Source organism: Perca flavescens, chromosome 21 (assembly GCF_004354835.1).
Source record: "Perca flavescens isolate YP-PL-M2 chromosome 21, PFLA_1.0, whole genome shotgun sequence".
Classification (NCBI taxonomy): domain Eukaryota; kingdom Metazoa; phylum Chordata; class Actinopteri; order Perciformes; family Percidae; genus Perca; species Perca flavescens.
In genome coordinates this window covers 9,213,843-9,228,559 of record NC_041351.1, presented here as the reverse complement: position 1 = coordinate 9,228,559, position 14,717 = coordinate 9,213,843, and the positions used below count along the sequence as shown (strand labels likewise).

The window sequence follows — 14,717 nt, the reverse complement described above, 5'->3', positions numbered from 1 at the left end:
CTTTGATTTAGTTTTAACAACTATGAACCCAAAGGATGTAGGATGAGTTATATGGGTATCCATCGACACTAGATAATCTCACTCTGTCACCTTATTCTATGCTATTATGGAATAAGAAAGAAGTTCTGAGCTATTAAAAGTTCACATATGATTCAGGTGAGGGTGATTATTAGTCAAGGATCTAGTTCTGCTATGGCCTAAAGGTGGTTCCGAGGACTGTGTATCTGATATTTCTGCCCCCTCAAAACAAGGTTCTGGTTTCCTGTGTGTTACAAGGATTCTGAATTTGGATAAATCATTGAAGTTATTGTTATTGTTGTTCCTGTTTGTATAATCCACAAATTCCTGATTCAGTTCCTTTATTGCAAATGTTGATTTTATTATGTCAAACATTGTGTATATATTCATTTTGTGTGTGTGTGTGTGTGTGTGTGTGTGTGTGTGTGTGTGTGTGTGTGTGTGTGTGTGTGATTTGTGTGTTAAGTGGCCCGGCCCAGTCCGTGCCACAGTTCGACCGGCTCCTGTGGCGTGTTAACCATGTCCATCCAGTGCTGCAGCTGCGGGCCCCTGGCATACATGAAGGGACCCAACACCAGCACTCCTAGCAGGGCCGGAGGCTCTGGGAGAACAACGAAGACAGAGCCGAGCCAAGGTGAGTACACAGCTGATCTAATACTGAAGTTCATGTTAGCAGGACATAAGATAACATGCACATTAAGTTGACCTTTTCACCTGAGCGGACGTCGTTTGGCTGCTGCAGCTCAAATCTCAGACAGGCCTCGTCCAGGTGCTGCGAGCGTAGTTTAAACGTCATCCTGTGGTCGAAATAGGGGTCGTTTTCACATTTCGCCACAAAGCTGCGTTTAATCTTCACCACCTGAGTGTGTATCTGTAAGCTCACCTGTACGCACACACCTGGGAAACACACATATGCTGTATTACTAATGCTTCAGACGTAGGTAGACTTACCTCGTATTTACATTCCTGTGAAGACGTCAGCTGAACGATGCTTACATGGACACACATCCACAAATCCACTGTTTACCTGAAAGACTTACCTGCGTCTGTGAGCAGCTGTAGGCCGCGAGCCCTCAGAACAACCACAGAGAGGCGCTGCAGACACGGACTGTACATGAGAGATATCTGCACATCACCCAGCTCTGAACACTGAAAGAGATTACAATGATTATGAGCTTTCATGGCCAATTCTGTGCACATGCAGACGTCCCACAGTGTTTCTATTTGCACCTGTCAGTGGTGGAAGAAGTATTTAGATGCTTTACTTCTGTTAATGTAACAATACTACACTGTAAAAATAATCCACTTCAAGTCCTGCATTCAAAACCTTGTTAAAGGTCCCATGGCATGAAAATTTCACTTTATGAGGTTTTTTAACATTAATGTGAGTTCCCCCAACCTGCCTATGGTCCCCCAGTGGCTAGAAATGGTGATAGGTGTAAACCGAGCCCTGGGTATCCTGCTCTGCCTTTGAGAAAATGAAAGCTCAGATGGGCCGATCTGGAATCTTCTCCTTATGAGGTCATAAGGGGAAAGGTTAACTCCCCTTTCTCTGCTTTGCCCGCCCAAAGAATTTGGCCCACCCATGAAAGAGAGAGAGACATCATGGCTCGAAAACAAGCGAAGCATAGCAGTTAGTCAAGGCCACACCCCCACCCTCCACCCCATCTTCTCTTCTCCTCAATAGCATTTAAAGCTACAGACACAGAAATGGCACGTCCTAAGGAAAGCTCATTGTGGGACTCTAGGCTCTAGTGGCTGTAATTCTGCACCAAGGCTGAATTTCAGGAAAGAGACTTCAGATACAGTATTAGGGGACCACTAAGGTCTATATAAAAGAGACTTCAGATACAGTATTAGGGGACCACTAAGGCCTATATAAAAGAGACTTCAGATACAGTATTAGGGGACCACTAAGGCCTATATAAAAGAGACTTCAGATACAGTATTAGGGGACCACTAAGGTCTATATAAAAGAGACTTCAGATACAGTATTAGGGGACCACTAAGGTCTATATAAAAGAGACTTCAGATACAGTATTAGGGGACCACTAAGGTCTATATAAAAGAGACTTCAGATACAGTATTAGGGGGCCACTAAGGCCTATATAAAAGAGACTTCAGATACAGTATTAGGGGACCACTAAGGCCTATATAAAAGCATCCAAAAAGCAGCATGTCATAAGACCTTTAAAGCAAAAGTATCATAAACATAATGTATTTAAAGTAAGAGTAAAAATACTCATTGTGTAGTAAAATGTTCCCTGTCCCTGCTTGTCCCTTGTATCCGATGATTCTGGATTAATATTCTCGATGCATGTGTATGTTGCATTTTACTGCTCTAGATGTTTAAGTTGTGCTCATTTTAACTCCTTTATTTACTGTTGGGTAGTTTAATCTACAGCTATGCATCATACTGTAATCTGAAAAGTAAATAAAGCTGTCAGAGTAAAAGTATGTTGCATAAAATGGAATAAAGTACAAGTACCTCAAATGTGTACTCAAGTACAGTACTTGAGGAAATGCTCTTTGTTACATTCCACCACTAGTACCTGTGTGTCGTCCTCTGTCTCCAGGTCCCTCCAGAGCACCCTGCCGGCCTGACCGAGCTCCCCCTCCAGAGGAAACAGCACCCTGCCCACCGCGTGGCGTTTGCCGTCTTGCTCCATACTCAGCACACACACGCTCAGGGTGCTCTGAGGCACACACACACCTGACACCTGCGGAAGGAAACAGGAAGTATGTGAGATACAAATTATTTTGTCTCTAAGGTTGCATCGTTTTTTTAGTGTCCTCGCCTGGAAAACTAAGCAGTCGCAGAACTCGGGGTCGGGCCCCGTGCCCCGGGCCTTGGCCTGGCGGGGCCGCCGGTCGTCAGGGAGAAGCCGGAGCTCCACCAGCATGATGTTGCCATGAAAACGGGGAGGGAGGTTGCCGAGGCGGAGCAAGGAGACCATGAGCTGCTCGCAGCTGTGTCGGTACTCCACAGAGAAGCAGAGACGGGTGGCCATGCCGGGAGGAGGGGCCACCACCTCGTTCAGAGGAGGAACCGAGTAGAGACCGGCCAGCACCGTCCCCACTGGGTACCATCCTGATGGAGACAGTAACAACAATATAGAAAGTCGATCACATTAGTTAGCACATGTATTATTCTTGAATTAAGGTTGTAAATTACTTTAATTTTACTCAAAGGGACTATAACCATCTAGACATGCTGTCAAATAAAGGCAGTAACGACCTACTCCTTACTGTGAGTGACCCACGATGGGCCAGTATGTCCCTTCGGGCCTCCATCTTCATCTCCTCCTCCTCATTTTTTAGGTCACCATGGTTTTGTGCCGTGAAGCGAGGAGGCAAGGTAAAAGGGATCTCACAGGGCCTTCAACACAGTCAGAGACAAATGTTATTAATTGTGGCGACAGGCTATTTGCAGCTCAACTTAATTGTGATAGCTCTCTTAAAATCAAGACTACAAGTCCAGTAAACCCTGATGCTTCCAAGTAATGGATGATGTTCTTCAGGAAAGAGACTTTTTCTTGGAAGTAGCAACATGTTTCAGAGGATTTTCCCATACTTTTGTCATTGCTTCAGTCCATTTTGTTTAAAATCAACTGCTGGATTCGTTTGCCTTTAAGAAATCCAGCAAGATGTATCACATAATCTGACCTGATGAAACTCGACTCTCTCTTCCTTCTTCATCCCCTTTTTTCTCCTCAATCTTCATGTAAAGTCTGAAATGTGATATAAAAGCTTGCTTTGCCTCTGTCGGCCAGAACTGATTTAAAACCATTAGTATTGTTTATGTATTTTTGAAGCAGTAATGTGTTGGGTGGTTTAGGGGTTTAAGTTGTTGACCATGTATTTGCAAAATCTCCAGTTTGAGTCCAGCTGGGGACCTTTTTTGGCATTTCAAACCTCCTTTCATCTCATTCCTGTTGGCTCTCTACTGTACACTATCTAATAAAAAAGGCACAAAAAAAAGAGTTCAATGGGATCAAATATAACTTTTGTACTGTTCCACAAAACTTTATAAATATACCTTTGAAAGAAAGAATGAATAAACAGTAAGAGAAAAGCACTATGTAGGACTGTGTGCATGTTTTTTTACTAACGTGGCGCAGGAGCCCTGAGACACCGGGAGCACCGGGGCAGAGCATGCTGGTACTGAAGGCACTGTGGAGAGCAGCTCCTCGTATTGACTCTGACCCTTCTTCTTCCTCCTCCACAGATAGTAAACCGTCAGACACAGCAGCAGCAGGAGAGCCACGGACAGACCGACAACCAACAGTAACACCTGGTCTAATAAAACAAGCACATTTAGGGTAATAAATCCAAAGGTAGTAATGTATGGGTCTAATTTAGTTTACAGCTTACCTGCCATGATTGCTTGTTAGTTCTGTAGCTGAAGCTACCTTTTAGCATGAGTTATTAATTTGAGAGTCTCTTGATGTAGACCTGTTTAGCTGTGAAATGTGTACTGGATGTGACCCTGGAGAGCAGAGAAAGTATGCCACAGCTGGCTAATTCTCACCATGTCATGCTGTTATCTGGCAGCAACACTTGTAGCGCTTTAAAAGGAACATACCACTGATTTAGGAACCCATGACATATACTTCACACTACTACACAAACTATGCTGTTGTGTAATATACTGTATAGTCAAGGAGCTAGAATTAGCAAAACACTGATATAGTAGTCGTGTAGATTTTTGTCTCTTCGTTTTGCCACACTGGCTCTAGGAACAGCAATGTCGGTCTGTTGGTGCACCACTTTGAAATATCCAAACTGAAATATCTGAATAACTACGTGAAGAATAGCCATGACATTTGGTACAGACATCCATAGTACCCAGAGGATGAATCCTACTGACTTTGGTGATCCTCTGACTTTTCCTCTAGCGCCTCCATGAGGTTAACATTTATGTTTTTTTAGAGAACTGTCTCACAAACTGTTGGATGGATTGCCATGGAATTTAAAGTAGCACCTATGTAACTAAATGATGTACTAATGTAATATGGCTGCTGTGACAACTGATCTGATTTTAACTCGGAATCAAAATGTTCATTAGCCACTTATCCACACACAACACACCTCCACCCCCACACACCTACACACACACACACGCACAGACTGTTCAGAGATTGGATGGCAGCTAACGAGATGACAGCTAATCCTCAGAGCTAAAGGTAATGGCCCTCTCTCTTTTACACACGCATATGTAGAAAATCACACAACACATTTACAAATAGAAATCCTCATAGTCATGCTGATGTCAACTTCACATGAGGTTCAGGTGTGAGAGAAGAGTCAGGGATGAAGATCAAGCTGAAGACAAGTCACAATAGTGTGTGCTTGAGGCTTGAGAGCGGCTGGAAACACGGACGATTTTCCTAAGAAGTGAGGGAGAAAGAGAGAGAGGAATGAGGGGAGGAAGGAGAGACGCCATTTAGTGCTACCTGCTCTGTGCCAGGGAAGAGGGCAAAACAGGACACAAGGTGTGAACTTCACGGTAAGTTGTACTTTTGTCTTTTATCTGACATCTCACTGTATTTTGTGCACACAGACAGTGTGGGTTAACTAGCTGTTTGTTCTTTAACTACAGACACATTATAAGGTAGCAGTCGTGGTCAAAACACTACTAGGTCACTTTGGGACAGAGGTGGATTTGGTTTTGCAGTGAGTTTTTATATAAATATGGATTCATGTTTTTATGACACTAATTCAGGCAGAGCAGCATTGATTTTCAATAAGTGAAGGACTGAAGAACTGGTGTAATCTGATTTATGAAAGCATTAATACAAAGAAGATTAAAATTAGGCACAAAATGGTATTGGAAGAAAAATTCTTATAACCTGTCTAACCATCCAATCTTGCTGTCTCTGTCTTTCTTTATCTTTGGTCAAATGAAGGCCAAATGCTCTCTAAACTGTCTCGATCAATCTACATTTTGTCTAAATAATCTAGATTGTGTAATCTCATTAGGCTAATCTGGTGTGTGTGTGTGTGTGTGTGTGTGTGTGTGTGTGTGTGTGTGTGTGTGTGTGTGTGTGTGTGTGTGTGTGTTGGTGTGTGTGTATGTACTGGCTTAAAGTGTGTTGTAGAGTCAGAAAGAAAGAAAAGATTAAAGGAATAGTTCCAACATTTAGGGATATATGCGTATTTGCTTTCTTGCAGAGAGTTAGATAAGAAGATTGCTACCACTCTGTCTGTTCATTAAATTCACGAAAAAAATAAAAAATAGTTTGCGCTGGCAGCCGGTTATCTTAGTTTAGTTTAACATAAAGACTGGAATCAAGGGGGAACAGCTAACCCGGCTCATTCCAAAGGTAAGAAAATTCATTTCATAGCACTTCTAAAGCTCACTAACTAATAGGTTTTATTTTCTTTGTTTAATCCGTTTAAAAACTAAGCTAAACTAACCGCTTGCAATTTCAAATTAAGCACAGCAATTTCAGAGCAGTATCGATCCTCTCATCTAACTCTCTGCAAGAATAAGCATATTTGGTGAACTTGTGGAGCACTTAGCAGCTAAAGATTTTTTATTTTCCTTTGTTGTGCTGGTTTCCCTCAAGTGGCAAAAAACAAATCTGTTTGGTTTGAGGAGAAAATGCAATTAACACTCAAAGGTAGGTATTTATTTTTTTTATTCGCAGGTTGTTGCTGTTGCCATGGCGAGGCCCGGGCGCCCTGCTTCTGAGAGCTACCAGCCAGTCTGTTGTTCAGTCAGTCAGTCGGCCTCTTACTCCAGCGAAGCTAGGACTGTGGGGGCGGAGGATAGGGATGATCATGCGCCCATTTTCTCCCTATCTAAGAGCTCCATGGATGTGGTCATGGCGACAGGGCCGCCGCACAAGCGGGACCCGGCCTGGACCAGATTGGACCTGAGACGCAGCTCCAGCACCAACACACACGCTGAGCAGAACTCAGTGACGCTGCAGCAGCTGCACCCTCGCATGTGGCAGCACATCAACTCCACCACCAGCAACCAGCTGTCACTCACAGGCCAACACGTAGACGTGCACAGCCCTCCTGCCCTCGGCGAGCGCTGGATCACCAACATGCATCGCTGGAGCGAGTGTAGCGGCAGCACACACAGCCGTAGCAGCACTCCAGATACAGTTGTATGGAAAGGTTGGACCTCACGCCCCTCGAGTCTAACCCAGGAAACCCTGTGCTCTCCCCTGTCCAAACCAACCTCTCCACCAACCACGCCCTCTCCCTGCATCCCCCCCCTGCAGACACCAACTTTACCACACAAAGATCTTTTAACTTCTTCTTCTTCTTCAACACTGAGCACACATCAGCAGGAAGACTCACCTGCTTCCTCACCCACACCCACACCCTCGCCACTGCGATCACCTCAGCAGGCTCACACCTCCTCACCGTTGCCATCCAACTCCTCCGATCTCTTCCAACCCACCAGCACGGAGGATGATCGCTTCCTGGAGAACAACTCGCTTTTTTTTACATTCCCATCCCCGCTCCCATCATCTGTTAGCTTAGCAGAGGAAGGCGTGTCATCAGATCCTGGCTGCCTTGTCAATGACGTGAAAGAAGAGCTGCACAGTCCTGGAAGCCAACAATTATCAGAGGATGGAGGAGTGAGAAGCCCAGTGCAAATGTTAAGCTACCTGGCGCCTAATTCTCCAGCAGATGGACGAAGTGGAGCCTCCGTTTGCCATCTTGAGTTGCCATGGCAGCCGGGGCAAAGCTGTCCGACAGGCAGGGGTTGGAGGTCACCCCTGGTTTCTTCCTTGAGCGACTCGCTTTTGGGCTGCAGGTGCCACTTGAAAACCAGAGAGGGCCACACAAAGGCTCAGTTGTTCAGGGAGGAAGGTACAATGACCTCGAAGCTGAAGCAGGTAGACGCAGCGGTGCAGACGATCTCTCCCATCGGCTCCCTGTGGGGCCTCAGGACGAACAACTCCAACATGGGCTCCCACTCTCTCTTGGGCTCGCCGCCTGGATCAAGGCTGAACCTGAAGTCCTCAGTGGGGTCCAACTCCAATCTGGTGTCCCCGTCATCCAGCATGTTCCCAGTGAGCAGCGGAGAGGAGGAAGTGGCGGTGGAGGAGGAGGAGGAGGAGGAGAGGCGAGGAGACAACCCGACGTTGGACATTAACTCATCCTCCTCGCATGATCTGGAGAGGAGGAGGTCGTGTCTGAAGAACCAGGGGGAGGAGAAGGACACTATGGGGAGGAGGGGCAGCATGAAGCAGGTGCAGTGGGACGAGAACGGGATGACATGGGATGTTCACGGAGCATCTGTGGACCCGGAGGTGCTGAGCACAGCCATTCAGAAACATCTGGAGCTCCAGAACAGCCCCCGGGCTCCGAAACGTACCTCCAACAAGAAGAAAGCACCAAAGCCTCCTCTTATATCGAACGTGGTAAAGGCCATGACCCTAGAAGTCCATCCGCCTGTGATGATAAAAACCTCGACTTGTATGGTGGAGGGCGAGAGTGAGGGGCCACCAGAAGCAGACGGAGGGAGGAGGGAGGTGGAGGAGGAAGGAGAAGAAGGAGGCAAAAAGGAGGAAACGATAGAAGCTGCTCGTAAAGTAAGCAGAGCAGAGGGAGCTAATTCAAAAGAAGAGGATGAGGTGTACGGAGAGGAAGGCACCAGCCATCCTAAGTCACCCTTGCATGGGAGTGGACACAGCCGCAAGAAGAGTGTGATCAGGTCACTGAGGCCTGGGTGGTGTGGAGGCTCCAGAAAGGCAGACGACTGATCCTGGAGACCACATGGGCTATCGATTATCCATAGCTCAATTTGCACAAAGCACCACTAATAAACTCATTGACTTTAGGAGCATTTTCTCATTTTCATGTGGTTTTATCCTGCAGTTTCTTTTTCGTCATTTGGTAAAATGTGGAGATGCAATGTTAGAAAATGTGTCCCTTCCACTGGATCGCTTAATTTCCTCTGAAGGGACATGCTCCATACAGGCTTCCCTAACTTGTTGATTGTTAGGGCTATCTATCTTTTTATTTACAGTTAATTTTCTCCTATATTCTTTTATTTCTATCAAGACTTTATACATATTTACTTGTTTGTTTATTTTCTACGTCATTTTAACAGCAACAACACACCTACATTCTTGCAGTTCAATGATGGGTAGATGCAGTTCTAGTGAGGTCTTCAGGAAAGTCCAGGGTTACCTATAAATCATTAAATCAACTACCAGGTAATACATTTGTTCATGTAGATGTTCAATAAAACCAAATTTGGTCTTTGTTGCTCTAAAAATCTTCTTTTTTTGTATTTAGATGGCAGTTGGAAAACTTTTATTATAATCAAGTACAGTTTTGATGTACTTGTTATCGGACGATAATACTTGCACGTCTACTAAACAACATTTCATATGGAAAAACATTTTAATCCACAAAAATTTTAAACTAACTTGTTACTTTGCTGCTGCATAAACACAAAACATCTATTTATAAAATATAATGCACTGTTACCAAGCAGTATGTTAATTAGTCAACAGTACCTCCACCTTAGCTAACATCAGTAAAATGCTGTTTACACATTATCTAACATTTATAAAAATATAATATTCTGCATAATGAATCCTTTAACTTGTGACACTAGGAGTATGACAAGCTTGCAATAATTCTGTACTTTTACTTAAGTGAAAGCATACTTCTCCCGTTACATCTACTGTATATGTACACTTTTATAACAAGTTTTTTTGAGTCTTTGTCATAAATCTTTGAGTCTGAGATGACTTGGGGAAAAAAAGCCCAGCCAAGATGTCTGACCCTTTACAGCTGACAAATGAGGTAAATGCTGCGGAAGCATGTGTCAGGTTTACTCTCAAATATTCACACAGATAATTACACAGGATGTGACTCAGCTCAGTCATGTTGTTTGAGTATGAACACCAACTCAAAAACCCAATAAACTCTCCCTCCCTCTCTTTCCACACTCGCTCAACTCATTCACCGTGAAAAAGGTACACAAAGTTGAGTTGTATGTAAACTTGGTGAACCACAGTGGTGAGGTTTGACCACTCAGGCGCTGCCATTCAGATGAGCAGGCACATTCTCTTTTATTCACCATAGAAAAAAGATCAACTCACTAGTGGCTTCCACTGCAGTTGTTGTTGTCATATTTTCACAGAGGTGTGTAGAGCAGGCATTTATTTACTCTTATTTTCTGGTCTTGAATGGTAAATGCTCCCAAATTACATAAATATATGTGTTTTTATCCACTGACCTAGCATCTAGCCACGCAGATAGGTTTTGTTTCATTTAAGGTCAAATTAGAGTAGCTGTCACTCTGAATAGTAAAAAAACTAAACATTTTATTCTTCAACTTTATTGAAATTATTTATTCTTAACTGGCTTTCTGTATTGTAATTCCCTGTAAATGTATAGCCAACATAATATCTGTCATAAGCTAATATCGGCCTAAACGATTTATCTGAAACTGCCACTTCATTTCTGGTCTTTCCTCTATCATTTGACTCCTCTTACTCCCAAGTTCAGATTGACAAGAATAAATATCAATACAAGCCATCTTTCGGCAGGTAAACACACGGTAATAACGTTGTTTCTACTGAGTCATGTTTACATGGATGAGCTATGGTGGAGATGTGGGATATCAGAGATAAAGGGCATGCACAGGTCACTATGTCACTGCTGTAAGTCATGTGGCATGATGTGATGTTTGTTTGTGTACAGTGCTGTATTGCCTTTGTCCTGTGTGTATGTTGGTGTACTGTGTGCATACTATATGTATGTGAAAGTGCTGATGGGACTCCCCGAAATCCCCTTTTTCTCAGCGGCAGTGGAAACTTTAGCTGTACAAGAGAACAATCCAGCGCTTGGCCTTTGTAGTGACACAGCTCATTGTCCCTGCTGTTGTGTGTGTGCGCGAGTGTGTGTACATCTGCGTGCACTTGCTGCCCAATATAAATATAGTGGGATGTGTGCCGGCCGGTGATTCTGTGATAGACGATGGCTGTACCAGGACCTCCTCTGCTCCTCTTTCTGTCCCTGCTGCTGCCGCTGCTGTTGAGCAAGGCATCTCTGCCAGCAGATGCATACACACTCACCCCTGGACGACAGCCACAGCACAAGCTCCTCCACCTGGGTGAGGGCAAACACACACAGAAACACACTCAGCTGTTAATACATACTAAATAAGTGTTTGATTTGAATGTCTGTTTTATGGGGTCTTATCTTGTTCTTCTATCCTCTTAGACTGGCCTAAGGATTGTGGTATGGCTCACTTTAAGCCCAACATGGCTGAGAGGATTGTCTCTGGTAACGAGGCCAGACCTCACTCTTGGCCCTGGCAGGTCTCTCTGCAGGTAAATCCGCCTTTGTATTGACGTGGTTCAGTATTGACAGATCTTGAATTGACCACATGAAAAAGTTATAACTCAAAACTAGTACACTTACTACCTGTGGTAGAATGTAACTAAGTACATTCACTCAAGTAGTGTACAATTATGAGGTACTTGTACTTTACTTGCACATTTCCATTTTCTGCTACTTGATACTTCCACTCCATTACATTCCAGAGGGAATTATCATATTTTTTACTCCACTGGATTTATATGACCGCTGCAGAACATATGATCAGTTTAAAAAACATTATGCATTCTTAAACACTATTATCTAAAACCATATATTAACTTAAGTGGTTAAAATAAGCCCTACTTTGACTATATTAAAAATGCTGCTTACATGAATGCATCAATAACAATATTCCAATAACATATATAGAATATATATAACTGAGTGGGGTCATTTTGCATAAGGAGTACTTTTACTTTGGATACTTTAAGTACATTTCAATACTAATACTTCTTTACATTACCTGAGTAGTATTTTCAATGCAGGACACTTACTTGTAATGGAGTATTTTTATTACTTGAGCAAAGATCAAAGATCTAAATACTTCCTCCACCAGTTTACCTCCAACCAAATTTGTATCCCTTCTTGGGCTGATATGAGAATGCCCCTACAGATTATTTTTTAGTTCCGTTTGTGTTTTTTCAATCTTTTAGTGTATAAAATGTCAGAATATAGTGAAAAATACCAATGAGATGTTGTCACAGCCATGTCTCTAAATTCCTTGTTCGTCTGACCAACTGTTGAACACGACCAAACCATTAAATATGCTAAATTTAAATTAATGTAAAACAGAGAACATTAGCAGATTCTAACATTTTAGGATTAGGAACCAGTGCACGTTTGTCAAATTCTCAAATGTATTGTCAGTTAATTTTATGTCACTCGCTTATGGATTAATTGACAAATCATTTGGGCATATTACCATTTCCTATACTTCAATTCTTAACAATTGTAGGTCTAGTAAAAAACTAATTATCTTTTATAAACAAGTGTGTTTACATTAGTAGCTCTAGAATGTCCGTTTTGAGTGTTATCCTGGTTTTGATCATATTCGGGATTATTTTTACATATGAGAAACCTTCGTTATTATTCATGTCACTGTATACATGATCATAACAGTATGCAGGTTTCTGATCATCTGTTGTACTATAGGACTAGTACTATAGTACTAATAAGAGAAAAGGTGTTCTGCTTTCAGAGAGGCTGAGCAATTGCACAGGTCGGAAATTACATTTTTGACTAAATCCAGCTAATTTGCAGGAACTCTAATTAACATTCCTTAATTGATGATCTATTAAAAGGTGCTCCAAGCGATGTTGGGTGGCGGCACTTCTTGTTAACGTTCGAAGTATTTTCAAACCAAACGAGGCTAGCTCGCCCCTCCCTCCTCCTCATCCCGTCCCCCTCCCTTCCGTGCACTAACACCACAACCCCCAAATCCTTCTTGTCGGTTATTGGCTGGAACGCTGGAACTCTGTTATGTTTCGTGGTGCAGGGTGCAAGTTTGTTTTTGCTGGCGTTTGTGGAGTCTGGGTTGTCTACAGAGACAGTTTTTTTTATACAGTGTGTTCAGGGGACAGGCAGCTAGCAGATAGTGAGAAGATGTTTGCTGTATGTGACAAAAAATGTTGTAGCCTAAAAAATGCATGACATCGCTTAGAGCACCTTTAAGTGTGAGCAACAGGAATTTATGAAACATCCTGCATTAATTCATGCATTAAATCATCATGAGTCATACATCAGTTAAGCATTACTTAAGTGTATGCTTTGTACCCTTATTACCAAGTGTTAAATAATCTCACATCACTGAGGGGGCTGTCTGGATGTCTCTCGTAGGTTCGTCCCAGGGGAAGTAAACATTACATTCATGTCTGTGGAGGAACTCTCATCCACAAGAACTGGGTCCTTACTGCTGCTCACTGCTTCCAAAAGTAAGAAACCATTAACACACAAGAAACAGTTGCAGATTTAATTGTAGTTTGGGGTTTGAATACATATTTGTGACATAAACAATGAGAACCACAGAGGCCTTGCTTTAACTGTTTATTGGCCTTTTAGGGGTAAAGCTGAGGATGCTGGGAGCTGGAGGATCGTCCTGGGGAAGCACCAGCTGAAGCGCTCAGAGACGGCAGAGAGAATTTTCCCCGTGAAGAGAATCTACCGGCACGAGAACTTCCGTTACCCGACTCACAGCGAGCTGGACTACGACATCGCCCTGGTGAAGGCTGCCACGGATATCGTCCCATCAAACTTCATCCGCTACGCCTGCCTGCCAAGCAAGCAGACCAGCCTCAATCCGGGACACTACTGCTGGGTCACAGGCTGGGGAGACACCCGGGGTGAGTAGAGGAGGGGGGAGGGGATGTAAATGACAAGGGAAAAGCTCTGAAAGAAGTAATTGTGTCCACTGATTAACTTTTGACAACCCACTGGTTGCGCTATAGGAAAAGTCAGGGAATCAATAGAATTCATCCTCTGGGGATCAAAAATGTGTGTGCAAAATGTCCAAAAGTTGTGAAGATATTTCAGTCTGGGGCAAACTGATGGACTCAAAAAATCTAAATACAGTTTGAATTTAAATTGTTTTCCTTAAACACATTTCAGGTGGGAAGGAGAATGTGTCTCTGGCAGAAGCCCTGAATCAAGCCCGCCTGCCCATCATTGACTTCAAGACCTGCCGGCAGAAGAAATTCTGGGGCGATCGTGTGCGAGACTCCATGATCTGTGCCGGGTTCAGGGACACTGAGGGCCCACCTGCTGCATGCCAGGTAGGACTGAGATTTACAGTGATATCTTGAAGGGAGAATGAATAAAAATAAAAATTTTAAAAAGTGCATCTCCTTACCACCGATCTGTCTCCTCCTTCCTCCCCCAGGGTGACTCTGGTGGTCCTCTGCTGTGCCAGCAGGGGCAGGATCGCTGGGAGGTGCACGGCGTCGTGAGCTTCGGCCCGATTGGCTGCACCGTGGAGAATAAACCCAGCGTTTTCACCCGCACCGCAGCCTACATCCACTGGATCGAGGCAACACGCGTCAGGGACTTCTTCCTGCACTGAGCGGGCCGCCTGACATCGCTGACAGCAAACATAAGCTCTGCTCTGTTCCATGTCTACAGACAACTACAATCTGTTTTTCCTAAAAGTCTCACTGCAACAGTTCATTCAACAAGAAGTAAATACGTGTTCTGAATGTGAAATTATTGTTTTCTTACACATCATTTTTTAAAGTCTTCACTATGCACTGCTCTGATTTTAAACAGCAGAAAGTTGAGGCAGAGCAGTGCGTAGTATACACTACTCATGACATCTACATTTGAGCAATAAAATTGGT

General features: G+C 43.6%; 3 protein-coding genes across 7 annotated transcripts; 2 read left to right on the top strand and 1 right to left on the bottom strand.

Moving 5' to 3' along the window:
• Window positions 1-422: 422 nt before the first annotated feature.
• Window positions 423-4,529, bottom strand: syt15 (synaptotagmin XV). 3 transcript variants are annotated; one of them, XM_028568031.1, is made up of 8 exons: window positions 4,393-4,525; window positions 4,131-4,317; window positions 3,261-3,397; window positions 2,817-3,109; window positions 2,571-2,738; window positions 1,059-1,167; window positions 733-915; window positions 423-619 (listed from the first exon to the last, which is right to left on the bottom strand). In XM_028568031.1, the coding sequence occupies exons 1-8, from the start codon at window positions 4,397-4,399 to the stop codon at window positions 480-482; spliced, it is 1,224 nt and encodes a 407-aa protein (XP_028423832.1). In that variant the 5' UTR covers window positions 4,400-4,525; the 3' UTR covers window positions 423-479. The 3 variants fall into 3 exon arrangements, with proteins under 3 accessions (XP_028423832.1, XP_028423831.1, XP_028423833.1); XM_028568030.1 differs by having other exon boundaries at window positions 2,571-3,109; window positions 4,393-4,527; XM_028568032.1 differs by lacking the exon at window positions 423-619 and having other exon boundaries at window positions 733-815; window positions 902-915; window positions 2,571-3,109; window positions 4,393-4,529.
• A 419-nt stretch (window positions 4,530-4,948) lies between these two features.
• LOC114548367 (mucin-5AC) lies at window positions 4,949-9,192 on the top strand. 3 transcript variants are annotated; one of them, XM_028568272.1, is made up of 3 exons: window positions 4,949-5,204; window positions 5,312-5,513; window positions 6,672-9,192. In XM_028568272.1, exon 3 carries the CDS (start codon window positions 6,687-6,689, stop codon window positions 8,748-8,750), a length of 2,064 nt encoding a protein of 687 aa, XP_028424073.1. In that variant the 5' UTR covers window positions 4,949-5,204; window positions 5,312-5,513; window positions 6,672-6,686; the 3' UTR covers window positions 8,751-9,192. The 3 variants fall into 3 exon arrangements, with proteins under 3 accessions (XP_028424073.1, XP_028424071.1, XP_028424072.1); XM_028568270.1 differs by having other exon boundaries at window positions 5,312-5,527; XM_028568271.1 differs by having other exon boundaries at window positions 5,312-5,527; window positions 6,645-9,192.
• Window positions 9,193-10,876: 1,684 nt separating this feature from the next.
• On the top strand, window positions 10,877-14,698 carry zgc:112285 (elastase-1). The gene is made up of 6 exons (XM_028568698.1): window positions 10,877-11,119; window positions 11,230-11,339; window positions 13,225-13,319; window positions 13,447-13,727; window positions 13,993-14,156; window positions 14,264-14,698. The coding sequence occupies exons 1-6, from the start codon at window positions 10,984-10,986 to the stop codon at window positions 14,441-14,443; spliced, it is 966 nt and encodes a 321-aa protein (XP_028424499.1). The 5' UTR covers window positions 10,877-10,983; the 3' UTR covers window positions 14,444-14,698.
• Window positions 14,699-14,717: the final 19 nt, after the last annotated feature.

What these genes read in the sequence shown, in the direction of transcription:
- zgc:112285 (XM_028568698.1), top strand. Translation starts at nt 10,984, where the DNA reads ATGGCTGTACCAGGACCTCCTCTGCTCCTCTTTCTGTCCCTGCTGCTG. An exon ending in GCACAAGCTCCTCCACCTGG is followed by an intron (nt 11,120 to 11,229) that starts GTGAGGGCAAAC and finishes CTATCCTCTTAG; the next exon opens with ACTGGCCTAAGGATTGTGGT. An exon ending in GCCCACCTGCTGCATGCCAG is followed by an intron (nt 14,157 to 14,263) that starts GTAGGACTGAGA and finishes TTCCTCCCCCAG; the next exon opens with GGTGACTCTGGTGGTCCTCT.
- syt15 (XM_028568030.1), bottom strand. An exon ending in TCTCAGGGCTCCTGCGCCAC is followed by an intron (nt 3,398 to 4,130) that starts GTTAGTAAAAAA and finishes ACTGTGTTGAAG; the next exon opens with GCCCTGTGAGATCCCTTTTA. An exon ending in AGACAGAGGACGACACACAG is followed by an intron (nt 1,168 to 2,570) that starts GTACTAGTGGTG and finishes AATCTCTTTCAG; the next exon opens with TGTTCAGAGCTGGGTGATGT.
- LOC114548367 (XM_028568272.1), top strand. Translation starts at nt 6,687, where the DNA reads ATGGCGAGGCCCGGGCGCCCTGCTTCTGAGAGCTACCAGCCAGTCTGT.